The following is a 26,706-nucleotide window of genomic DNA, read 5'->3' on the forward strand; positions in this document are numbered from 1 at the left end:
GGGAGATGTCACGGAGCCCAACAAGGGGACTTTTTTTTTTAAGATCTTATTTATTTATTTGCAAGAGAGAGAGAGAGCACCAGCAGGGTGAGAGGGAGAGAGAGAGGCAGGCTCCCCGCTAAGCAGGGAGCCCAATACGGGGCTCGATCCCAGGGGCCCAGGACCATAACCTGAGCCAAAACCAAGAGTCATCTGCTTAACTGACTGAGCCCCCAGGTGGTCCCAAAGAAGGGGCATTTTACAAAACAGGTGACCGGTGGAGTTCCAAAGCATCAGGTCGTGCACGGCAGGGAAGGTGGGGCAGTTGTTGCAGGCAGGAGGCGACCACGGACCGGACAACCAACGGCAGCAGGAGTCCCGGCCTGAATCCTGACCCTAAAACGTCATCGGTGGGAAGACGTAGAACTCCGGCGAGCTGCCTGTAGCGTCCTGTGTTGCTAATGGCTCCGTGACGCTGTGCGCTGCCGATGTGACAGAATGCTGGTGAAGGGTGTGTGCTGGCTCTGCAGGATTTTTGGAGGTGTTTTGTAGGTCAGAACTATTGCCAAAGCAAAGGTTAGAAAACGTAAATTTTTTTTTTGAGCTCAAGAATTTCTGAGAAATAGAAATATCCAGGTCCCATTCTGACTGCGGTGTAAGAAAACGAAGGAGGACATGCCCCTAAACAAAGCCACAAAGACAATTGTGTGAACAGTAAGGAGGTCTCCGGACGGCCCTCAGCTCTGCTCTCGTCTGCCCCTGCGTCCTGCGGGGCAAGGCCCAGAGCATGGCCGGCCTCTGCTTCCCCAGTCCTGCCTCTGAGCTGGAGCATCGCAGCATCTCTCCGCCGACCCGCCTCCCTGCCTCCGACCTGGACGGCCACAGCCTGTCTCCACACGTCACACCCTGTAATCTCCCTGACGAGTGCTCTCTGGTCACACGTGCCGCCACCGTCCTGGCTCCTGGGACAGCGCGCTGCCAGAAGCATTCAGTAAGTACTAGTTGGAGGAGAAGACCAGTGAGTCGGTGAACGAGGATAATTTTCTCGCTGGGCGTGGCTCCTCACGTGTGCTAGGTGCTCAGTAAGTGTGCGCCAAGTGAACCCATGCAATGTAGGGGGCGAAATCGCGCGTGACTAGGAAGCGTCGGATGACAGTGATACTTGTCGGTAACGACCTACTGTGGCTAATACACATCACCGAAATTGGGCCTTTCTTTAAAACTCAGCCGTCCACGGACAGACCACTGCTCAGAGGCTGCACGTTGTCAGGAATCTCTGGTTTTGAATGTGGAATGTTCCAGCTAAGTAGGGAATGAACCGGCTGATAAAACCAGGTGTCCAGGGCTAGACATGGCGCGAAGCACTAGTCCACGGAGGCCCAGACAGCATCACTGTGAACCCAGCATCTCCGTTCTCCTTTGCTCTGTGTGTGCCACGATCAGACAGTCCCCGCTGTGGCAGGACGGCACCCAACCGGTCTGGGCCGACCTGTTCAGCTGACCGAGCGTGACGGGAAGGGGATTTGCTTTTCCAGTGATGGCAGAAATTCATCCATCCATGCGTTCGGTTCCCAGCTCTCGCACTCCTGTCCCGGGCCGGGCACTGTCCTATCTGCCTTAGATGTGGAATGAACAAATGAGACAGACCACCCAGCCCCGCTGGCCTCGCTCTCTGACCCAGGAGACAGGCAGTGGATGTAACCGCCGATCTGTAATGAGTGTGACAGAAGGCAGTCTGTGCCACAGGAAGCACGCGCTGACCTGGGGGTCTGACGGAGTTGGGAGGGGAGTAGGGGTGGACGGTGGGCAGTGGCAGTTTGAACTAGTGTGGCTGGGGGTACCCAGGGAGCTGGCTGTGTGGATCTCCTGGACGAGGGAGCTCCTGGCAGGAGAACGGGAAGCAAGTGGCCTGAGGTAAGGACACACCTCAGAATTGGGGAAGAAGCAGGGTCCAGCTCAACCAGAGCCAGCCAGGAAGCCAGGAGGAGGTGAGGTGGGAGGCGAGGGGCCTGAGGAAGGGGCATGGTGTGGAGGCCCTAAAGTCACGTTATTATCGGCCTGTTGCCATATTACTTTGAGGGACAGAGGGACCCCAGGGTTTGAGCAGATGCGTGAGATAATCGGACTCAGGGACAAGTGTTCATGGCGAATGCTATGCAGTAAGGCAGACTTCAGTCAGGACCATCAGAGGTGTGTGGACAGCAGGTGGGGCGCTGCTGCGGGGGGCGGTTGGGCTCTAAGACGAGGGGAGGGGGGCATGATGGGAACTAGAGAGCAGAGACACGTGGCAGGGGGCAGACGATGGCTAGACCACCCAGCAGGGTCATTGCTGGAGGGTGGCTGGTGAGCAGACCTCCCCTGGGGCCCAGGGTCAGAGGACCCTGATGAGATGTCCAGGGTGGGGGTCTGGCCCCTCGACCTCTGCAGGGCGCTCAGGAACATCCCGCTCTGGAAGGCCGTGGTTCCGCCTCCGAGGCACAGCGCCGCACGGGGGTTGTACCAGGGACAGAGTCGCGGTTGGCTACACACTGGCTCCGGCGGGGGGTCGGGGGTGTGGGATGAGGCTGAAGGGCCACAAGGCTGGGCGGGGGGACCAGCTACAAGCCTTGCAGCACCCGCCTCCCTGAGGCAGAGCGTGCGCCTTCCCCGGCAGGGCAGACCGGCGCGCAGGGGTGTACCCGACAGGACGGACCGGCTCCGCAGCGGGGGAGGGGGGGTCGCCGGCGCCGGGCTGGGCTGGGCTCTCATCCCAGGGGATGCACCTGGTTTCCCTTACATTCAGATTCCCTTGTCTGTCTTCTTCCTGCTCACTGCCTCGTGAGGGAGGAATTGAATGTGACCCTAAGTTCTTCGGTCTTCAGGGTCTGAGGCTTGGCAGTTTGCGGTCTGTCAGCGGTGTTGCCGCCGCGGCAGGGAAGCGCTGTGTGCACGTTTCCCTCTGTGCCTGGCACCACGACACGCGTGTGTCTGCTCGGGGAGTCGTAGTCGAATAAATGGGTAACCGGTTAATGAGTGATGGTGTGTTCGTTAGACGCACTCATTGGTGTGTTAATGTAATTAACTCGCTAGCGTATCCGCTTCTACTTAGACACCATGGAAGTCGGTCGGCCCAGCCAGCAACAATCCTTCTGTCCTACTTGTCAGGCTTCTTCTGAACATTTTATTTTCTGGGCACTTGGAAGTCTGGTCACTGGAATGCGTGGCCCATTCAGAGTCTGGAAGCCACACACCTGAGCGTGGGGGCCTGAGTCACTCACCCGGTGTCCTGGCCAGCGGTGTTGGGATGAGGAGCTGTGTGTGTCTGCGGTCCTGCTCCCCCGACTCGGACGGGGGCTCCCAGCAGGGTTTCCTGTCTCCGTGATTGTCCGGGGGATCCAGGCGGCGGGTGGACTTGGCCGTTCTGAACCAGCCTGCCCATTGGCCCAGCGTTCTCCAGGCAGGAAGCTGTTGTTCAGTATTTGAACATTTACTCTCTGATGAGACCCAGTGCCAAGTACTGAACTCAGTGCTCCCAGCAAGAAGCGCTCCTGGTGCTCCCTCTCCACCCCGACGTGGGACACCCAGGCCGCCCCATTCACACCTCTGTGGGGACCGCCATCAGCCACTCCAGAACTGCACGGTTCCGCTCCGTGCCTGAGGGGAGGGGCTCAGGGCAGGTACCCGCACAGGTGAGTACCTCAGATTTGCTTCGTTGTTTCCCAGATGCTGCTCATGCATGGTCAGGATCTGCGTGGCCGGAGGCTTGTCTTCCGGGACCCGTGGCTACATAACCTGCCATCAGGGCATCCCAGCCGGCCGACAGCGTGGAAAGATGCTTCATTCGTGCGGTTGTTTTTTGGGGGCGAGACGGATAAAAATGCACGTTCTTTGAAAAGTCTTGCCATGGGTCCCTACCCCTGTATCCACGTGCATCTGTGTTTCTCGAGTGTGGTCTGGTCCACTGACCACCCCCGATGGAATCACCTAGAATTCTATTTACGGAACATCCTAAAGCCGTCTCTGCAAATGTGGTCCAGGACCCTGCATTATTCCCAAGCGCCGGGGGCCTGGGGGACAGGTTAGCATTTGCACATTCACTGAGGGAGTTTTTCTTGTCTCCTTGACACAGCCTTTAAATACAAACCAGTAACTGCTAGAAATTTTTATAAAGAGAAGACCTATTTCCTTGGTTTTAAAACAAAGTCTCAAACATAGAAGAAGGCGTAGCTGTGAGTGATGATGGAAAGTTCTGGCACAGGAGCGGCTCTCTGTAAGCAGGGAGCTCAGCATCGGCCTGTCCACCGTGGGGTCCCTGTGATGGCGTGCCGAGCAGCCCGCGGCCACATGTTGTCAGGGGCACCAGCAACTGATGAACCAGTGAACTCTGCGTCAGGAACTAATGACGCACTGTGCAGCGGGCACCCGAGCAGAATAAAACAATATTCAAGACAAAAGCATCGGCAGCGGGCGTGGGCAGAGCGCATGACACCGCAGCGAGCGTCCCCCTCTGCACGGCCTGGACTCCCGGACCCTCCCAACAAGCCCCTGACACGTCGGGAGGCATCAGCACGGTCTTCATAGCGGAGGGAAGGAAGTGTGGACCAGGCACGTAGCTGCTTGCGCCGTTTCTGCAAGGACGCGCACGGACGAAACTCCGACTTCAGACCCAGGTCCTCTGGCATCATATCTGCTCTTCTCACCGTTCCTCCCTCCCTCTTCAAGGGAGCTGAAGAACTTACGGGGATGCTGGTGGAAACACTTAATTTGCATTTCTGTCACCGCTCCTGTGGATGGCGAACGCAGGATGAGATTTGTGACATCCTTGAGAAGCTTCCCCCGAGTTTTCTTTGTTCACAACTTAAAGCGGATGACAGCGAGGATTTCTCCTGAGTGCCCAGATTTGACCATCGACTGAGACCAGCCTGAACTTTTCACACTAGCTTTAGAAACATCCTCCATCCTCGTTTGCCTAAAATGCCCCTCCAGTCTAGGACTTCTTTATTTAGAAGTTTAAGGCTTTTATACCCTGCTCGTCTCGTTGGCCATTCATCCCCTGCAGACCCCGCACCCCAGCTGACATCATGTTCCGTTTTTTAAGGGGGCGGTGGAGTCTGAGGTCCTCTGGTAGCTCTGCCACGGGAGCCAGCAATGGCCCAGCTCTCTGTTCTGGAAACAAACCGGGACAGGCTTTGTGCTCATGTTAACTCATCATGCAGTCGTGACGATCCATTGCAAATGTTTAAAATGCTTCTATGTGACACAAAGTAACGTATACACGCTTGGGCCGTGACGTCTCTGTGCTTGAATCTCCGCTGTATCACAGCTCAGACCTGGGGCGCTCTGTCTCCCCTCAGCCAAGACTTTCTTGCCTTTATGAAACGAGCTTGATTATCAGATTATCTGATTACCTTCCTTGGAGAATTGTAACCAACGCCCAGGACAACAGAAGTGTTCGTGGAAGCTTTGCGGTGACTGTTTCCCTGCTGAACCCTCTCCGGGGCCTGCCTAAATCCTCCGACCCAAATGCTATGAAACTAAACACAGCACTTTTCGTATCTGATTTCTAACAGCTTTATGAAGACACGATTTCCACACCGTGCGATGCGTCCATGGGAACCACACGAGTCAACAGCGTTGTATATCAGAGCTGTGCGGTCCTCACTGTGATCGCCCGTGGAACATGTCTTCACACCGAAAAGAAAGCCAGACCCTCGGGCAGTCAGCCCCCGGCCCCCAGCAACCACGGATGTGCTTTTTGCCTCCCTGAGTTTGCCTGTCCCGGCAGCCACCTGTAAACGTGGGCCTAGGGAAATTATTAACCTTCAAGGAGTGTCCAGACCGTGTTTAAGGTGGCTGTGACTCACTCAGTATTTAATAATAATTGATCTCCAATGAGTTCCGTACTACATCGTACTGTACATATAAATATACGATATTTATATAAAAATCTATCCCTTATTTTAAAATTTTTCATATTTCCATTCATTACTTTAATCTCTGAAGGCTTGCAGACACATAATTTTGTGCTGAGAGCAGATCTTTTCATCTATCTCGACACATTACATCTGTTAATGTTGAGATACCAACACCCGTATGTGGAGGGTAAGTAGTCGGAACTTTTCCTTAACACCTTCTCTTTGATTTTTTGAGCTCTCTGCTTTCCTTAAAGTGCAGTCTAATTCATACTCCCCTCACAATATTGCCACTTTCCTTTAAAACACATTTCAGAAGTTGAACTGTAAAGCAGTTGAAGTAGGACAAAGACAAGATTTTCTGAAAGACATTGGATCTCTTTAAAAACATCCTTCAGAAAATCAAATTCCATTAAAATTTATGGGCAGCATAGCCGGCTCCTTGAGGACAAGGGGCAATGATTCAATCAACTTGTTTCTGTGATAGGCACCAATAAATGCTCCTTAGATGAATGACTCATTTTGCTGGATAAACCTACTGGGGAGAGCATTTTAACGCTGGAGAAGAAAACCTTTTTAGGGGCCCCTTCAGCTTCAGTCCTGCCTGAGGTTGGTCTCCGTCCCCCTGGGTCCCTCTCTGTTGACATTGATCCTTTGTAGAAGTTCACTAATCCTGGCCTGTGTTTTGTGTCTCTTTGGAAAAATAAATTATGGGAAAGATGTTATAGTCCATTGAATTTAAAAAAACAAACCTCAGAAATGTTAAATTTCAAAGAATTAAATTGATATCTTCTATTCTACTTGTATTCAACACTTCCTGGTAGAGATGTCCGTAGTGAGGCCAATTTAAAGACTTTAAGTAAAAATGAACCCAAGGGAGCCTTTCGGCAGAGCCGGACTGACCTCAGAGACACCGTTCCCTATGAATCCAGGTGTGGGCTCTGTGGTGACTCTGAGCACTAACAGCCCAGGGTGCACAGCTCTGTCGTCACATGGAACGCTCATGAGCGTATGCAAATTCTCCCGGGACTCACAAAGGAGCTCTACATAGGACTCTTTAAGTAAGCAGAAAGGGAGCTTATGAAAAGAATATGGGGCCTGTCTGGGTTCTCCAGGAGGGGAAGAGAAGCGGGTTTGAAGGCTCTGCAACCAGGGCGTCAACTCATCTCTAAAGTGGTTTCATGAAGACCATCATGTCCAACCCCCCTGTGCAAAGGCCTCATAGTTTTGACACCCATGGACAGGACACAGACAGGCATGTCTGAACTGCTGTGTAGTAGTTCTGTAAATGAGTTTAGGGATTAGGTTTAGGGATTAGGGGCGCCTGGGTTGCTCAGTGGTTAAAACCTCTGCCTTCGGCTCAGGTCATGATCCCAGGGTCCTGGGATCGAGCCTTGCATCGGGCTCTCTGCTCAGCGGGGAACCTGCTTCCCTTCCTCTCTCTCTGCCTGCCTCTCTGCCTACTTGTGATCTGTCTGTCAAATAAGTAAATAAAATCATTTTTAAAAATGTTTAGGGATTAAAGTCTAGCAACTTGTGGTGTCTTAAAAATAGCAAGATATCTAAAACATAGTGAATATTAAACTTGGGGAGCAGTTGGAGCTTTCCACGGGTCCATCCTGTGAATGTGTAAATCCCCGCACCCACAGTTCAGGATGACCCCCCGGCACAGAAATCAACACTCTTCAGAGGAAGATAACAGGATCCAGAGTCTCTGTCAGCAACATCCATTGTACCTAAGGAAGATGAAGGAAAAAGCCATGCAAAGTTGTACCAACGTGAGGCTCACTAGCAAGAAACACATGCAGATGAACCTGCCATGCCCCAAATGATCCAAAAAGAACTTGAAAGCAGCTCTTGTAAAGGGTCTGTGTCTCACAGGAAAAGCTGGTCTTGGTGAGTGAACAGACAGTGGGAAGAACTAGCTCACCTTTCAGGAACAGGAGCACCTGATGTGAAGTGAGAAATTCACTCCTTAAGGGCAGACTGAGAAAGCCAAAGGGGAAGTCTTGGTATCTGGAAACAAATCAACGGATATAAAAGCTGAAGAAGAGAGGTAAAATGTTGGGGAAGAAACAGCCTCAGTAATGCACAGAATAAGGAGAAGTGGACTGGTGTATGTGTGATTCGAGCACCAGAAGGTACCGTACGACACCTAGAAAAGCTCACCACAGACCTGTGGATAAATCACGGGTCAAAGACAAAAGTCGCAAGGGAAATCCTAAGTTGTCCAGAACTGAACAACGGTGGATCCCAGCATGTGCAGGTTTGTGTGTGCCGCTAAAGCAGCCTCCACACGCATTAAATGTTTCTGTTAGACAAATAGGCTTAGGAACAGCAATCTAGGCCACTACCTTAACGAGCAAAGAGAGAGCAGATTAAATCCAAGCTAAAAGAAGGATAATATAGAGGAGAATCGGTAAAATATAAAATGACCAATAAAGAAAAACTGAAGAGCAAATATTGGTTCTCTGAAAAGATTAATAAAGTTGATAACCCTTAGCAAGACTGATCACTTTAAAAAAGGGGAAAGGGAGAAAATATATTTTACAAATATGAGGAATAGAAAAAGGAGTGATTACAGATCCAACAGAGATTAAAAGGAAAATAAGAGGAAACTGTAAGCAAATTTATGTCAGCGAATTCTACAGCTTCTATGAATTGGACCAATTCCTTGAAAAACATACCTACACAGAAGAACTAGAAAATCTGTACAACTGTATTATGGACTAAAAAGATTCAAGTCATTGTTCAAAACATCCTCACAAGGAAAACTTCTGGCTGCGGTTGTTCACTGTTAAATCCCATTAAACGCGGAAGGAGGCTGCGACCTGTCGTGCACAGACGCAGTCACCTGAGGGCGAAGGAGCAGGGTCCCTCTCGGCTTATTTTGGCACCCGTGAGTGCGGTACCGAAACGCCACCCAAACAGAGGCAATTAGTAATTGTTTTAAATGAACAAAATATTAACAATCAAATCCAATAATGTATAAAAAGAACCGAACACAGTTTCTTCGTGACCAAATAGACTCGTTCCCGGGAAGCACGGTTGATTGCGTCTATCAGTCAGGGCGGCCGCAGGGGTGGTGCGGTCGCTGGGCGGCTGACGCTGGGTTTCGGCTCCGGTAGGAGTCCTGGGGTCCCAGGTCGGCTCCGCCTTGTGCTCAAGGTAGAGTCTGCGTGGGGATTCTCTCCCTCTGCCACGACCCCTTCCTCTGCTCACCCTCTCGCTCTCGCTCTCCCTCGCTCAATTAAGTAAATAAAATCTTTTAAAATAAATAAACAAATAAGGAAGGAAGTAAATAAATAAGTATCAGTGAAGGGATCCACCACGTTAGCAAATGGAGAAGAAACGTGTTATCATCCTATCAAAACATGTGGAGAAAAGAAAGCTCTCAGCAAACCCAGGAGAAAAGGGAGCTCCTTCAGCTGGAGGAAGGAGGAAGGATGTCTGCATAGAATGTAGAGCCAGTATAAATATTAAGATTATCTAAGATTAGGTAAAGGCTGGGGCATCAACCCTCATCATTCCTATTTGACATTAGAGTGGACAACAGTGGAGCAAGATAAGACAAGCAAGATAAATAAATAACATCGAGATTTAAAAGGTAGAGCTTTATTCTGTTTATCTCAGACAACAAGATTGTTCACACAGAAAACCTAAGGAAAGTACAAAACAAATACTAGAACAAATAATGGCATTTACTGAGGCCAGGGCGCTAGCAAAATATACAAAACCCAACTGTAGTTCTTCCTCTTTTTGTTTAAAGATTTGTTTGTTTGTTTGTTTGACAAAGAGGGGGAGAGAGAGTGAGCACAAATAGGGGGAGCTGGAGAGGGGGAAGCAGGCTTCCCGCTGAGCAGGGATTCCCCACGTGGGACTGGATCCGGGGACCCAGGGACCATGACCTGAGCCGAAGGCAGACGCTTCACCAGCTGAGCCCCCCAGGCGCCCCTTCCCAACTGTATTTCGTTGGACCATCGATGGACAGCTGGGAAGCGCACAACCCGCAGTCCGTGCTTGCTGAGCCCCGTCACCTGCTCCCCGCCACCCTCCCCTCTGGCAACAACAGGCTCGTTCTCTGTACTTAAGAGTCTGTTTCTGGGTTTTGTGTGTTCATTTGTTTTTTTAGATCCAACATATGCGTGAGACCCTGTGGCGTTTGTCTCTCTCTCGGCCACTTACTCCACTCAGCATTACACCCTCTCGGTCCATCCACGTTGTCGCACATGGCGAGATTCCGTTCTGTCCTATGGCTGAGGATCAGCACAGCCACCCCGCCCTCACCCTGCACACGGCGTCCTTCCGTCTCCATCCAAACCCTTCCTCTTGGAATCATGAGGGATTTGGAAGACTGTTGTCTAACCTCCAAGTCCTTAGGGGTTTTCCAGAAACCGCGCTGTGACTGATTTTTAGCTTGATGTCATCACGGTCCGACGGCACACGTGGTGTGATTTCTGTTCTTTCGGCATTTGTTAAGGTCTGTTTTAGGGCCCCAAGTCTAATCTGTTGTAGTGAATGCTCAGCGTGTGCTTGAGGAGACTGTGGGTCGGATGCTGCTGGCTGGAGACGGTCTGCTCATAAGATGGCGTGAATTTGGTCCAAGAGTAAGCTGGGCTTCTCCGTCCCGGCACGGCTGATGTTTGGGGCCAGGCAATGGTCTCCTGTCGGGAGCCCCCTGTGCCCATCTCTGACTTCTACCATTAGATGCCCCCGCCCAACCCACCCTGTCCCCGGACATGGCCGAGGGTCCCCTGGGTGAAGGACCCTCGTCACCCTCCCGGGTGAAGAACCATGCAAAGAGAACAGGTCAGCGCCGCATCACAGGCGCTGCTTCCACTCATCCAGTGACCCGTAAGAACCGGAGGTGGCAGCCCCAGAGTGAAGGAACGCGCTCCCATCTGACAACGGATCTGAACCCACAGAGAAGTCCGACAGAACAAAAACATGAAGCCAGATAACCCAGCCTTTACAATGGGGCAGCTGGAAGGTCAAGTCACAAAGGAAGATATGCAGGTGGAATGAAAAGCAGAGCCGCGGGGACAGCCCCGTCACCCTGCAGTTAGGACAAAGGATAGCGCGATCCCTGAGAGGATGTGCGGTCACCGCGCCCACAGAGCGGCCTGGGCATGTGTTGGAGCTCTGCCCTTCCTACACCAGCTTGGTTTCCATGGGTAGGAACAGACTGCGTATCTATTGCTCTGTTCTGGGATTTCTATTTCGGGGGGGGGGAATCTCGTTTTTATTCTCTTCAAAAAGGTTTAAACAGTTGAAGTGTTTTGTTGGGACAAAATCTTACAGGGAAAAATGGGGCCCCATATGGGCCACCCCCTCCCTATCAGCTTCCTGCCGGACGAGACATCGCGACCAAACACCAGAGCCGCTGCCCTGGGTCCCCTCCCCACATCCAGGCCTTCCAAAGACAAAGAAAATGGATGTTTGTCACCATTAAGCAAGTGCTCCCCACATGTTGGGCACCCCCTAAGCCTTTTGTGTTGAATATTCAGGAAACGTGACACGTTAGGTCCTGTTGCTGCGAGTCGCGCTTTGCAGACGCCCACAAGGAGCAGAAACCTGTCTGTGGGGACACGGGCTCGAGTGGGCAGGAACACAGGCTGCCCCCACGTGTGCTCCCAGCGCCAGTCGCGGAGTGCGCCGCGGGACCCGTCACCTGCCGCGGGATGGGTGCGCGTGCAGAGCCACGTTCACGTGGGGCGCTGGGAACACGGGGGGTTGCCCAGTGCCTGCAGTGCCGTGTTCACATGGGGGGCTGTTCCCACCACCCCCTGGGGTCTCTTTCCCACAACATCCTCTCACTTTCTAAAAATACACTGGCTCATCCCCCAAACTCGTGACTTTTCTCAGAAAACCCCTGCACTCTCCTCTTCTTGGACAGCTTCGATAAATTGTTCAGAACGGTCACTTGCACTACCATTTTTTTTTTTTTACCTTTGCCGCCATCTAGTTTCTGCCCCAAATCCCCCAACACCATTTCCCCAGTGGGGTGTGTGACCCTGATGGCTCTGCCTGGGGCCGCTGCCGCCTCCACTCCGGGCCGTGCGCAGGTGGCCCTTCCTCTCCTGCCCTCCAGCTCCCCTGGGGTGACCAGCGACCACGCTCCGCGTCCCCCTTCGGTCTTGGGGCTCAGGCCTGTTCCGGGGTCCTGCCCCTCTGACGGACCATCCTGAAGACAGGAAACAGTCACGACTGAGCTCGGGGCCGGAGCCTGTGCCCCAAGCAGGGGAAGACACGACAGCAGACACACCTCCTAACCCCTCGTGCGGAGCAGACATGGAGGGTGCCTGTGGCTCTGGGAGGGACACACTCAGTGCAGATTTCCCCTTCCCACAACCTGCACAGTGCTTACCACTCCTCTGCGGCGCCGGAGAGAAAGGCCTGGGCTACTTCGTCGGGGATCTACTTTGTCTGCTTACGGGACTGGCGTCGCTGAAGGCAGGGCCTGCTTCGCATAGACTCGGTTCTGTCCGTCCGTCTCACGGGGCCAGACGTCAGGGAGGAGCCCCAAGCCCGGGGTTCAGCCCACAGACCCAGGACAGCCACCGGCAGCAAGGGATGCAGGGGTGGGACATGAGGGGACGTGGGGGGACATGGGGATCCCGGGAAGCCGCGTCTGCTCCCCCGCGTCTCCCTCTGACAGCCTTTGACTTGGGCCTCCACACTGGTGGGACGGGCCAGCAGGGCTGTCATTCCAAAGGGAAAAACGAGAAAAAGGTATCTTTGTGTTATTCTGGAAACCTTCCTATGGTTTCCTTTTCTTATTCTCTAAGCCAGGGCAAAACTAGACATGAAGATGTGCTTCTCCCCCTGGCAACCAGGACCCGAAAGCAGGAACTCTCCGTTTTCGGGAATAACCACAGGGCTTTGAGGGGCTGTCAGAATGAGGTGGGATTCCTAGGATGGTTTCTGCAGAGGCACAGGGCTGTCCTGGAGTGAGGGTCCCAGGGGCTTGGGGATGCACGCTGTGTGCCGGAGAAGGAGCCCACCATCAGCTTTGAGCCCACCTGTGCCCCTCAGCGTCAGGTCTGATTTTCAGCCTCCAGATGTGTGATCGGCTTGGACAGCTATCTCTCTGGGACATGGTGGTATTGAGAAACGCTGAACGGTTGCCCAAAAATCCTCTTAAGTGAGGCTGAAGTTAGGGGTTTTTTGAACTATTTAAGATATATGGAAACGAAGGGCCATATATCTCTCTGCTTCTCTGACTCAGCAGCTGCAATCTTGGGGCTAAAAGCATGAATCTGGGAGCTGACTGGCGGCACGGTCTGGCTCTGCTGCACACTGTGTGTGAGCCGGCACCAGTGACTCAGTGTCCAGTTTATGCTACGTCAAATGCTTCCGGGCATATCCAGCACAATATTGTAGCAAACGTGAGCCATCGTGAGTCAATGTTTCAGAGGAAAAAATGTGTTTAGCTTTCTACAGTGACAACTGCTCCGCTTTGGAGGAAAGAGACCACAGGGTGTTAGGAAACATGTAAGAAACATAGACTTCCTCGGGTGTGAGTGCCATCCAGAAGCCACCAAAAGGGTCACTTGCTTTCATTTTGAGGACATCTCTTCCCTCACAGCCACTGAGCTGAAAGTGTGGAGACAGAGACAGACCCAATCTTTCAGGGGCCCTGAGACCCTTTATCTGAGAACGCTGAGATGACAAGGGGGTGGTGGTATTAGAAGGGAAAGCTAGTATATGGCAAGAAAATAAGAAATTGGCACCAACTGGCAGAAATGCGAAGTGTGAGATGAGCCATTTCAAAGCAACACAAGGAGAGGGGAGATGCAGAGATTTTGCATTTTTGTGAAGTCAGAAGTGAGGCCAAGAGCCTAAGTCAGGGTTTAGCCAGAGGGTTCCAGGCTCCCCCACACAACACTGGACTGAAAACACGCAGACCCTGGCTGGGTGGGGGTGGTCAGCTGCTCACACGCACCTCACCCACTTGTGCAAGCCACCCCAAGCCCCACATGCAGCCCAGTCCAGGAGGCAGTCCGTTGGCGTCTCACTGCTCCCATGGACTCTGGCCACTTCCTGAGGCACTCAGGATGGGTGACCACGCCTGAGTCTGGCCCCTGCCAGCTGGAGCTGTGGGATCAAACCAGGAGCCTAGGCGAAGAGTGCCCACTCCATATTAGATGCCCAAATTACAAAATTAGAACCAGCTGTATGACAGCTAATATCTTTCTTTTTTTGTTTTGTTTTGTTTTCAGTGAAGGGAGCTGAAATGTGCTACATGCCTGGTTTTAAAACAAAAATGGACATGATATAATTTACAATATAAATTATATTCTACTGATATGTAAAAATAAGTATTATTAATATTGGCAGAAATACAGACTTTAGGGTCGCCTGGGTAGCTCAATGGGTTAAAGCCTCTGCCTTCAGCTCAGGTCATGATCTCAGGGTCCTGGGATCGAGCCCCACATCAGGCTCTCTGCTCATCAGGGAGCCTGCTTCCTCCTCTCTCTCTGCCTGCCTCTCTGCCTACTTGTGATCTCTGTCAAATAAACAGATAAAAAGTTTTTTTAAAAAAGGAAGAAAGAAAGAAATACAGACTTTAAATCTGTAATAAATGGGCACTGCTTAATCAGAACTTAGAATTGAGACCAAGTTTCTCTCTGCTAACCCATTTTTACAGAAAGAAGTAAATCACAGAGAAAACAAATTACATCAGGAATTTACTCCGAAAAGCAAGTAACAAACTTTAACTGGCAATGGAGTCAGACTTAGCAATCGAGTACTTCTCCCCATTTTTATATCCAGGTGCGTGCACTGACCCTGTTGGTGTTCCCACTGCAACCCAAACTAGAAAAGAGGCTTCACTACATCTGGTCTTAACAACTGCAACTTGGGATCATATAAAATGAATATTTACTCTATTATCAAAATATGGTCTGCAGAACTTGAAACGGAATTCATTGGACCAGAAGTTTAAGCTAAGTTGACCTTTCTGCCCACCACAAGCCCTCACAGGTTTCCCGTCTTTAAACACGGTGGAGCATAGCATGAAGGGGGATCAAAGAATGCTGGTTTTTAAGGGAGTTTGGAGGAACACAGCCACTGTGAGGGTGAGGCGGGGTGGCCTCCCAGCCTGCTCTTTCTCTCTGCTGCAGTGCGTGACCCGCACAACTGTGCATGAGTTACAACCAAAGGGAAGACTTTTGGCCTTCCTTTTATTTTTCTGAGTGTGTAAAGTTGCCAAAAGCTAACATGATTTTTGTAAGATTCTCGGGTTTTGGGCTTAAATTCAGGAGCCATGTCCAGTGCTGTGCTGTGTGAGTTACAGCTCTTTTCAGCACATTTTGTGAACGTGGAAGGATCCTAACTTCGTTACCTGGCCACAAACAGTCAGGTTTCAAAGCAGCTTTGTAAACAGTATCCCCTGTTACTTCTGACGACTTTGCATTTATAACTGAGCCTGCGGTGTGGACCTAAGGCTGGGATGTCCACCAAAAGATACACATCCAGCTGGAAACTTCCCAACGGCCTCTTGGTGTGGATTGGAATGAGCCTCCCTGCTCTGCCCCTTCCGTGTGCATGTTCACAGAACACCTTTTCTCTTCGTTTCTTTTCTCTTTTAGCCAGAGCTACCTGCAAGCTACAAGCGACGTGCCTGCCGGCCACGGCCTGGACCCCTCGGCCAGCTACAACTCCCCGAAATTCCGCTCGCGGAACCAGAGCTACATGAGAGCCGTCAGCACCCTGAGTCAGGCCAGCTGTGTGAGCCAGGTCGGGAATGCCTTCCCTCCCCTCTCTCTCTGGTCCAGTCTCTAACGCCGTGTCCTCACAGTGGCTGCTTGCTGGGGGCAAGTCCATGAGCAGAAGGACGTTCCTGCCTGGAACCATCTCTGACCTACCCCTGGGAACCCTGGAACCCTGAGTTGTCCACACCTGCGATGGCATCCCTGCACACTGGCCTCCTCTGCGTCAGGGGTGACCTCTCAGGCTGCTTTGCTGTCTTAGCTCAGACTGTCTTCCTTCCCCAGGGGGGCGGGGCCGGGCAGGTGCATGACAGCCGGGGTCTGAAGGCAGTGGCTCTCCACCCCGGTACCCACTGGCAGCTCTGCCAATCCAGTAAGAGGAGGTGAAAATAATCCGGGGTGTGGAGCCGAGTTTGCCGGGCGCACAGGACCCGTTTCTCGGTCCTCGAGCAGCCAGGTGGGATCAGTGACCCCGGGATCGAGTGGCCGTGTTTGAGGTTTCAGTCGGGGGCAAGAGGCATGACTGCTGGAGGGGCAGGGAGCCCAGCAGGCTTCCCTCCTGTTCTGAACTGTTCAGAGAGTTCACCTGAGCAAAGCGAGCTGTGGCCGGCGCTTCTAATTGCCCTACGAATAGGAGCGATAAGAGCTGAATGCCTGGAACTTTAAACAGGTCGCTTACTCATTCTAGCTCAGTTAAAAGCAGTGCAGGAGCTCACCCCATGGGTCTCAGGCTTACACCTGATGCTTTCTTGCCCTTCCTGCGGAGCAGCAGCTAGGGTGTGGCTGGGGCAGAGCCCGGCTCCCTTCCTCCCTGTGGGTCCCTCAGCTGACGAGAACCTCCCCTTCCCCATTGGCGGGGACAGGAAGGCACGGGGGTGACCTGCATTCACTCATGGGCGGGGGATGATGGATGGTGACTCTCATTCTGGGAAGAGAAGTATACAGTCCTTGCACACTCAGTGCCAGCCAGTATTGTTACTAGAGTAATAGCAACAGTACCAGTAGCACGTGATTCTAGAAAGCCCTCCTGCTTACAGACGTGCTAGGACCATTCGGGAGCCTGCCAGGGGTTCAAATATGCTGAAGACGGTTTTGCCAAAGGCTTTAAATGCCTTATAAAGCAAGAGTCTGCTCATTTTAAGTTTTTTTTTCTCATCAAAGAGTTGCACTCTGGACTTTTTCTACTAAACAGTCTGGGTTTTTCCTGTTCCACAACTGAAGACAGACATGACCTCTTTCATCAACTCAGATGCTGGTTTTCTTTAAAAACAGGATTAGGTTTCCAGCTTCAGCAAAGAGAATTCCAGTGGACCTTTCCCTCTCAAGACCATTCCTGACTGCACACGAGGGCCGTCCTGGACTGACACTCAGCCCCGGGCAGACGGGGACCGGGGACCACACCGCAGCCTAACCTCACGTGTCCCTGCACGTAATGATAGAAACAGCAACAGATGGTCGGCAGCCAGATTACCGTAATTATCGAGTTAATTGGGGAGACGCCCCGCTCAGCGAGAAGGTCCAAGATGACAGTAGGGGTTACTAACTGAACAGGGCACTCTAGGAGGCACCTTCCACCTCGTGCCCACCCCCGGAGAAGGACCCTCCCAGCGGGCTTCTCCTGAAACTCGAGCTTCCCTTCTGGTTGCAACGCCTCCTTTACCAACACACGACTTCGGAGTCAGACGTGACCCTATCAGGACCTACGGCAGGGGGCAGGGTGACTTCATAGCAGACGGGGCAACTCCTCCAGGATCTGCTTTCTTTCTTTTTCTTTTCTATTTAAGTCAAGTTGACCCCCAGTGTCGCATTAGATTCAGACAGGGGCCGGACCCCCTCTGCATCCTGGGGAGCTCCCCACAGTGTAACTGCGTCTGTGCTGTCCTGTGTCGGTTCCCACTGTCACGACGTAACAGACCTTCCTGCACCTTCCGTCTCCCTGACTCGTGCATTCCATTGCCAGAAGCCTGCACCTTCCTCTCCTGTTCACCCGTTTCTCCCATCCCCCCATCCCTCTCCTGGGCAACCATCAGCTCGTTCTCTGTTTGTGGGTCCGATTCTGCTTTTCGTTGGTTCTCATTGGCTCTCAACAAACAGGTTTCCCTGAGTGCACAGCGCGCTTCTGCAGATGCTCTCGTGAAAGCCACCAGCTTCCCTCGTGGCAGGAACATAACCCGTGCGCAATCCTCAATGCCATGTCTTTGGTGACCCCGAGCCAGGATTTCCAAAAATACGTCAGTAAAAGTAGCAGGTCCCTCCGCCGTTCTCTGTTGGGAAGTACTCACCGCTGTAGACGGGAGCAGCGGCAGACAAGGTGGGCATGTGGGGCTTCACCGGTTTTGAAGGCCTGGACCTCTGGAGTTCTAAGTCGCTCTGATTGCTGAGTTCTATGGTCAGACTTCATGCTGAACTCAGTTTTTAATTCTGATTTCTTTTTTTAAAAAAGTGTTACTTAAAAGAACCCTGGCGCCCTGGCAGTGGACAGGGCCGCTTCAGCCCTGGAAGCAAATCTGTCGTAATTCCATATGAAACCCCGGCCGCTGTGACCTGCCACCCCGGGGAGGAGGAAGAGGGGGCAGTTTCCCGGAACGGAGCTCAGTGCACGTGGGGCAATGCCCCAGGAACCCCGCAGTGTCCTTGAGCGCCTTGCAGTGGTGCCTGCAGTGGCTCCATACTCTGCACTCCTAACGCGCAGCGCTCTCTCCGGTGCAGAAGCGAGACGACAGGTCTGACTGAGTCCTCATGAGACTCACTCGTCCGACAGCCATGCAGTGGTTGGAACTTGAGTCGCTGGACTCGGGTCTGGCGTTTCTGAGCTCTCGAGCCTGGGACAAGTCCACGTCGGTGCGTGGAGCATCTGGGCGGACGCTGGACCTGCCAGCAGGGGCACTGGGATTGCAGTGGTGGCGGGACATTACACCTTCCCGGGGACTAGCCTGAGTGGTGGGATTTATCTTTAACCAAAGTCTCTCCCCTGGAGAAACGTCCTGGAAAGTACTAGAAAGACACGTCATGTTGCTTGTGTGGCCTGCGCTCTCCAGGCATCTCATCATGGCCAACCTTCCCCAAGCTCTCTGGGACACACCAGCTTGCCAGTTCATCTGACGAGACCCCAAACAGGGTTTTTACTCCCAGAATCATGTCCCCACCATTCCAGATACCTCAGTGGGCTTTGTCCTGGTTGCACTGTGCCCCCTCCCCGACATACGTCCACGTTCTGCATTACGGTCTGTCTGGCCAAATCTATGCCGTGGCTGGAAGAATGCCCACGGTTTCCACATCCCAGAGAGCACTTAGAGCAAGACCATAACACCGTCCAGTCCTCCATCATTTGACAAATAATGACAAGACAGCAGTGTGCCCTGCCGAGCCCGCAGGTCCCCATCCCTGCCATGGCTCTGCCCGTTACTGTCACCCAGGGGTCACCCAGTGGGGTGTGAGCACTGTGGGTTCCCGGCAGACCGACACTCGGCCACGTGCCCTGGAGCTCCTTCCCAGCTGTACACGGACATGAGGACACCAAGCAGCAAGGCAGGAACCGGGTCTCGAGGTGGTCACCTGTCTGACACTCAGGGCTGAGCAGGGACTCATGTCTGTGCCCGGCACCCCCAGCTGCCCACAGAGATGAGCAGACGGCACCACAGCCCCCTCCCATCCCCTCCATGCCCACCACCCCAAGCAGCCTCCTTCCCTGTGTCACCTTGTCACATGCCTACACCCCATGTGTGGAGGGCCAGCGTCCCACCCCAGAGGGGTCCCAGAGCCACGCAGATGCCAGCTGCCCATGCGTCCTGGCACTGCTGGGGTCAGACACTCCTTATGAGCCCCAGCCCTCTCCAGGCACGCTGCAAGGACACGGCTGCATCCCAGGGTATAAAGTGGCAGGCCGCTGGGTCCCCAGGTCTCCCCCTGACGCCTCTCTGTGGGAGAAAGACGGAGGCCCCAGGCAGAAGGCACACACCCTTGGGGCCACTGGGAGGCGTGACGCAGCTGCCGTGGAGCCCCTAGCTTTAGTGGCATCCCTGTACCCCTCCCCGTGAGCGTCTGTGGACGCCCAAGACACCGCCTCCTGCCGGCGTGGAGCACCAGGCTCCGTCTCCTTGCTGTTCTCGCCCTCGGCGCCACTCCCAGCTCGGCCTGACCTGGCTTCTTTCCCTTGGATCCTGCCCTCCAGGTCCCTCCCCATCGGAGCAGGTGTCAGACTCCTCCGTGGGCAGGCAGAGTAATAGTCCACGGGGAGGACGTGGGTCTGCAGGTCACTGTTCTCGTCTCTGCTTTGTGCCCATGGATGGATACCCAGACATGACGTGCTGGTCCTGGGGTAGTTCTTTGAATTTCTTGAGGACCCACCACCCCCTTTCCACAGCGGCCACACCGGCGTCTGTTCCCACTGGCCCACACCAGGCCCAGGTTCTCCGTGGCCATACCCCGTCGTGCCTGCTCAGGGGTGCCATCTGTCACGACCTCTGCAAGGCTGCCCCGCCACATGCAGGACAGTCACTCTGTCATCCCCCATTTTCCTGATGTTGCCTGCTTTGGTTCCTTGGTGTCCACGTTCTCCAGAAGCAGGTCTAGCTGTGTTTCTGAGTTTACGGTTCACAAAAGAAGACCGAGGAAGCTTTGAAGGACACTGGTTGTCGCCATAACTTTGGCGCTTAGTGTCATCCTGGGTTCCGGGGGCTGAGCCGCATTTCGAGTCCCCGTGTGACATTGTATTTGCGTTTCTGAGTCTCCCTCAGTCTCAGTGAACATATCAGCTCTCAGAGAGCAGGTCACTTCGACCAGTTCTTTGGGAGGAACAAGGCAACTTTCCTTCTGGAACCTCCCGGAAGTATTTGTGTGGCTATAGTGCCAGCAAGTGGGCCTCCCTGAAATTTTAGTCCTTTGTCTATAAACTGATTTTCTCCTCGAAGGAGGGAGTGGGATTGAGCAGGGTTTCCGCTAAATCCTGCCACCAGACTCGAGCCACACCACTCAGATTTGGGCCTCTTCCGGCTGTCTAACGTGGATCTTCAACATACATGATATGCAGCGATTGAAGCTTTTTGGTAGAGTGTGTCGTTGAAAATGCCGTGTTTCAAACCAGCACGTGTGTGTGCCGTGCTCTGCTCTCCAAGGAGCTGGGGCCATCATGATGCGAGTGTTAGCTCTGTCTGTCCCTCTCCGGCTTCAGGAACCCAAAGGCTGTTCAGACTGACGCTTTCACCTGTAATTTCCCTCTGGTCCTTTCTGCCGCACAACCCGGAGACTCTTCCCCTTACACCATGGGTCTTTGTGGCCCCGGGCCCCGTCCCCCAGCGTCTCTACCACCAGAGGCCGGGTTCAGCGTGCTCCGATGTGCCGAGTGGAAGGAGCCTTTATTCTAGTGTGCCGAGAACCTCAGGTGACACCAAAGAAGCCGCAGTCAGGTCTACAGTTAGAGAGTTTAGAAAAAACCGCATTTGCTTCCCTGTGACAGGGGTGGTCGGGGTCTTTTACCTGCTTTCACTCTACGAAAGGTCGGAGGACGGCGACAGACGTGGCGTTTCAGACCGTACCTGTTGGTGCCTGTCGGTTGGCACCACCCCGGGTTGCGGGAAGGTGTGGGTGTGCACGCAGCAGCCGGTGGTGCAGGGATGTGCTGGGGACGAGCGGCTGCTGGGCTCCGTGGCTCGGCAGGGAGCAGCCACCTGGGAAGTGGGACAGGTGTCTCAGGTCTAACCCCAGACCCTCCGAATGCCTACGGCAGGAGGGATGGAACAGCGGCCGATCTGGGGACAGTGCAAACCCAGGAGGCGCTCCCACCGCCCGGTGCCTCCCCACTGAGCCTGGAGCCCACGCACACCCTCCTGGCCTCCCGTGGGCCTCGGCCCTCACCCATCGGCCTCGTCCTACGTACACGCACCTGTTAAGCCACGCAGGGTTCACGCAAGTGGCAGACCCAACCTGTGGGAGTAGCAGGAGAGGGCTCCCTCCTCAGCGGCCCATTCAGCCTGACTCTGAACCACCCAGGGAGCCTCCGGTCCTCAGGCCAGGGGGCAGCCGTGCACCATGAGCTTCTCATTCCTGAAATCCTTGTCTCTCCTCCCACCCCCTCCCTCTAAGCTGCCGTTAGCACCGCGTCCCACCCCCCGGACTCCCATTTAGAACTGCGAGTTGGTCTCGGGGCAAATTCATGAGTAACAGCCCTGGGAACTCAGGGCAAGTGTGTCCCCTGCCGGTGTCACAGACCCCACACCAAGGCCCTCCAGCCAATCCAACGGTCACGACCCTGTGCGCACGTGTCCCCACCCCCGTCCAAAGCCTGGAGATTTATTTTGATACATTTGGAACTTTGAGGTTCCCAGGGTGACTCTCGACCTGGAAGTTACATTGCAGGCTTGCAAACCACTCCTTTCCCTGCCAAATGATCTGAGGAGGCGAGTCTCCTCCTGTCCCAGCGCAACAGCAACAGAGCTGGGGTGCACAGGGCGAAACCCCACCAGCCAGACATGTGGTGGGTTTCCATGATGATGCCCAGAAGCAGACTGAGCGTGTGTTTGCAACTGTGGCCTCCACTTCTGGCGCTGGCCACTGTCAGCAGCCTGGAGAGGTGACAGAGGGGCTGGGGACGCACAGAGGGGGACGGCCGTCTGAATCCTGACCTCACACACTCTCAGCCTCTCATAAACCTGCCGCCCCCAGCCGCCACCCGTCAGGCTTTCCGTGGGCTGCACGGAAGTTCAGGAGCGTTTGGAACTGACGGTTGTTCTTAGTGTTTGGTAAGAAATAGCCCAGGAAGACACCCCTAAGCCTGACAGAACCACGCGGCCCGGCTCCCGGAACGGCACTGCACAGACTGCGCTGGGGCAGGTGCATTTTGTCTTCTCTCGTTCTCGGCGGACCTGGCCGCGGTCGCCGGCCTGGCCTCGCCACTGACTATGCGCTGTTGTTGCAGATGAGCGAGGCGGAGATGAACGGGCAGTTCGAGTCGGTGTGTGAGTCGGTCTTCAGCGAGGCCGAGTCGCAGGCCATGGACGCCCTGGACCTCCCCGGCTGCTTCCGAACCAGGAGCCACAGCTACCTCCGGGCCATCCAGGCCGGCTACTCGCAGGACGAGGAGTGTGTTCCGGCCGCAACGCCCCCCAACGCCGCCGCGACCATCCGGTCCGCAGCAGGTAAGGGTGCCCGTCTGGCCTCCCAGAGGAGCGCAGCACCTCCACGCAGGGGAGCGACACTCCGCAGAGGTTCCGTACCTTTGCCAAGTGGCTCTCGGCGCGTTGTCACACTCGTGGTGGGGTTGGAATTGTTTCTTTCACGACTGACCTTTCTTCTGCTTAGGATGTTATCTCAGTACCAAGATTCTTTAAAAAAATCTGGTGCAGCTTCCGTGAGGGTTTCTGTAGGAAACGGGCTGACGCGCTGACATCCGGACAGTAACCCTAACTTCAGCCCGAGGTTCACTGGGTCGCGGTCAGACCTGAGGGTCACGCCCGGACCCCTGGGCTCCCTCCTCATCGCGTCCAGTCTGAGCGGTTCATACCCACGAGTCTGCTCAGAGCACACCTGTCACCCGCGTGGGTCTGCTGACCATCTCCGCACTCTGCGGCTCCGTGTCACGCGGGCTTGCGTTCTTCTGGAAAACCGCATCCACCCCGGGAATGTCCACCACCGGGACCACACGTTGGTGCGCGAGAGCTCACGGCTCTGCTCCCTCTTGGGTGGCGCAACCAGTACGCGCGGCCCGGACAGACCATGCGACACGGTATGCAGGAAACGCCGTCCGGGCCGCGCACACCCGAACTCAGAAAGCAGCCGCAGCAAGGGACAAGGTCCTCTGACTCCGGGCAGAGCGAGGAAGGGACCAGTGTGGGAAAATGGCGAAGACAGTGTCAGGCGAACAAGCGCAGGACCAGAGTGGGGGCGGGACAGGGAGCTCCAGAAGGGGGTCTCACTGGCCTGCGGGCAGCAGGGCCGCTGTTGGCGCGCTTTGGGAAGAGCGTGCGGTGGGAGAGCAGGAAGTGCGTTTGGGCCTCGCCCCGGACCACAGGCTTATTGACTTCCCGACTCTCGGTGCTCAGAAGAAGCGGTCGCGATGACTAATTCGTGCAGGGAGCTAGCAGCTAGTTTTCAAAGTGCGTGTGGGTCCTCAGCAATCTTTCTGTGTGGCTCTGTGGCACCCATGTGGGGGTTTGGTGACCTGTTTTGACCAGGAAGGCTTAAGGTGTTCCGAAGAAGTGGACCGGGCCACGGGGTGCCAGGTTCCCACAGCAGGGTGCCGTGGCGACGGAGAGGCCAGCACCATGGATGTGCTCCGTGGACGTGGGCCAGGCCATGGCAGTTACCGGGGCACCATCTCGGCAGGCTTCGTGGGTGGCGGGGCTGAGCCTCTGGCCCTCCTCCTACGTGCCCTGGATCTCAGGAGGTCCCTGCCTCCCCTCAGCGCAGTCACGGATCACCTTTCCCGCTCTGCCCCTGGTGGGGAATGACCACGTTCCACATGTAGGGAAGTGGTGAGCTTCACAACCCCCGCATTTTAAAAAACACACTTTCAGAGATGTTGGCTGATCTCTTTGCTGGTGTTTGTTGAATGTCTCTTATGAGCGAGTGACAAGTGAGCACTTTGATGGTCTTCAGAAAGGCTTTGCAACCGTAATTACCCAGTAGGAAATGACTTCATTGTGTTTAGGGCTGTCATTGTGGGAGAAGAGAAAGAAAGCTGTTTGCATAGAGATAATGTAAGAACCCGTGCAGAACCCAGACTGAAATTCTAATTTATGCACATATCATTTTCCCGAGTACATTGTTGTGTTCCCAAAATGTAGGCACCAGATAAAGCACAGAACACACTTCTAGTCCACATTTGTCTCGGATCTTGGCCTGGTTATGGAGTCAAGATTGCCTCCAGGCTGGGGCTGTGGGGCCGTGCCAGGGTCAGGGAAGGGTCTGAGAATCGGGTTAAGAGAGGAAGCAAAAATCGCTCGGGGAGATTCCCAGCACAGAATGCCATTCTGAAGAAGGGGAGAGCAGAGGGCTCTCTCATGCTTCCGCTTCCCGCTTTACTGCAAGCGCTGTGTGTGCTCCTGTCCTCCATAGAACTGAGCAGGCAGCAAATGTCCGTTTAGTGAGACTGAGAAAATACTAAGAAACGGAGGGTCCTCATGCAGAAAAACAAAGATAGACGGGAGAAACTTCCCAACTACACAAAACGGAAATGCCCCCGAACTTCCAGGTCGGCCCAGGGCTCCCTGTCTGTCAGGCAGTGGTTCTGTCCTAACACACTCAGAAGGCAGCATTCCAACGTTGACCTCTCACCGCTGTCCTCTAGGCACGGGGGTGTACGTGTGTGTGAAGAGAGAGCATTTTGACAAACTGATTTTCTTCTATGGTTCTACAACTGTCTCTGGAAAATAACTCCAAAAAAAAACAGAAAACGATTTTCAAATTTACTCACAGTGATTATCTGGAAATCTAAGATTTATTTAAATATGTTTCTTTTGGCAAGCTTGAAAAGTGGAAGTTGGTGGGATTGGGTTGTGTCCCCTAGAACAAATGCATTCGTGTGACGAAATACACAGCTCGGAGTCACAAACTGTGACAGAGGTGTGAAAGCGTGTTGAGAACACTGGGACGTGTGGTGGCCTTTGTGGTTTAGATGCCCGCGGATGGGTGCTCGCTTCAGCGGCCCCTGCCAGCGACAACCAACAGATCGATGCTGTCAGCGCGTTGCTTGTCTGGGGGCTGGAGGGCAGCTGTGTTGAACCCTGAAGGGCATGTGGCCATTCGGCCGGAACGGCCTTCTGCTCAGGTGCTGGGGGAGCGCACGTGGGGCCTGGCGCGCGCTCTGCGGGGCGACCCACGGCCACAGACGTCTGTCCTGCACTGTCTCTCTTAGGAGAAAGGCTGCAGACTGATTACTGTCCTGTCCTTCCATGAAGTGGTTTCGAAAACATCTAACTTTCATTTCACACATGGGTTCTTCCTCGTCTACGAAATGATTTATCAGAGAGATTTACTTGTCTAAATATGCATTTCTCCCGATCTTTCTGGGGAGAGAACGTTATTGATACCATGGAGGAAAATGCCATAAAATTAGATTATAATGATTTTTCTCTGGGTCAAAAGTTTTTTCAACAAATGTCACAACCGATTCTAGAAGTTATTAGAACAAAGGGAAAATCCATACAAAGCATGACAGAGGAAACAGCCATAAATTTCTTTTTATTTTATTGTTTATAGTTCCACAGTAACTTGTCCCTCAGGGTCCATCGTAATTCAGTTTCCAGGAGCACCTTGGGCCTCTAGGGTTCAGCTGCCTTCCTCAGCCCCCCAGCCACAGCTCGGTCTGCTTCTGTCCCCACGCTCCCTTCTCTGACTCTGGGATGACGTTGGGTCTGCACTCAACCCAGGGATGGTCCCATCTCCAGACCCTGAACCTAATCACACCTACAACATCCCTTCTGCCATGGAAGGTGACACAGGGCCCAGGAACAAGACTGTAGACATCTGGGCGTGTGGGCATTCTCCTGTCTACCGTCATGGGATCATGATGCCGTGACCCTAAATCCTATAAATATTATAGTAAGTACTGGCTGCGGACCTTGGGGGAGGGTTGGGTGGACGAGGTATCCCGAGCCCAGAGTAGATGTCTGTGTCCTCGAAAGCATGGGGAACCTGTCACCCTGCTGGGCACGTGAAGCTAGTCCTTGTCATGAACCCAAACTCCTCCAGGTGACGGGAAGCCTAACCCCGTGGAGGCTGCCGGACGGGGGTCTCGTGAGAAGCCCTCAGCTGTGGCAAGGGGACATGGAGGCTCCCCTTCCCGCAACCGCAGGATCAGACTTCCTGCCAAAGGCTCGTCTCCAGCTGCGTGGCCGCAGGAACCGGTGCGTGGGCAATTCAGGGGCAAGGGCCAACTGCAAAGACTTTCACCTCCTTTATGAGGCGGCCCGTAGCACCAAGATCTCTGGAGCCTGACGGTGTCTCTGCCAAGGCTTCCGTGGGGCTTCTGCTCTCCCCGTGGACTTGCATTCCAGTAGAAGTCCGGGTTGCAGGCTGGATGTCGAAAAGGTGGGGCGTCGTCTGTGGGATGGGAATTTCCTGATTCCTTGGACGACAGTCAAGAATCATCTACTAACTTTATCCACATGTGCCCATGACCTCCCGGA

At 53.9% G+C, this 26,706-nt stretch overlaps 1 protein-coding gene across 5 annotated transcripts in view; it reads left to right on the plus strand.

Moving 5' to 3' along the window:
• DLGAP2 (DLG associated protein 2) overlaps positions 1–26,706 on the plus strand; it is a 783,049-nt gene that overhangs the window by 705,477 nt on the left and 50,866 nt on the right. For all 5 annotated transcript variants that reach the window (XM_047713358.1, XM_047713386.1, XM_047713367.1 and 2 more), the window contains 2 exons: positions 15,464–15,611; positions 22,497–22,716. In XM_047713358.1, the coding sequence (XP_047569314.1) occupies positions 15,464–15,611; positions 22,497–22,716 (368 nt within the window). The remainder of the gene's footprint in view (positions 1–15,463; positions 15,612–22,496; positions 22,717–26,706) is intronic.

This window comes from Lutra lutra, chromosome 2 (assembly GCF_902655055.1).
Source record: "Lutra lutra chromosome 2, mLutLut1.2, whole genome shotgun sequence".
Classification (NCBI taxonomy): Eukaryota; Metazoa; Chordata; class Mammalia; order Carnivora; family Mustelidae; genus Lutra; species Lutra lutra.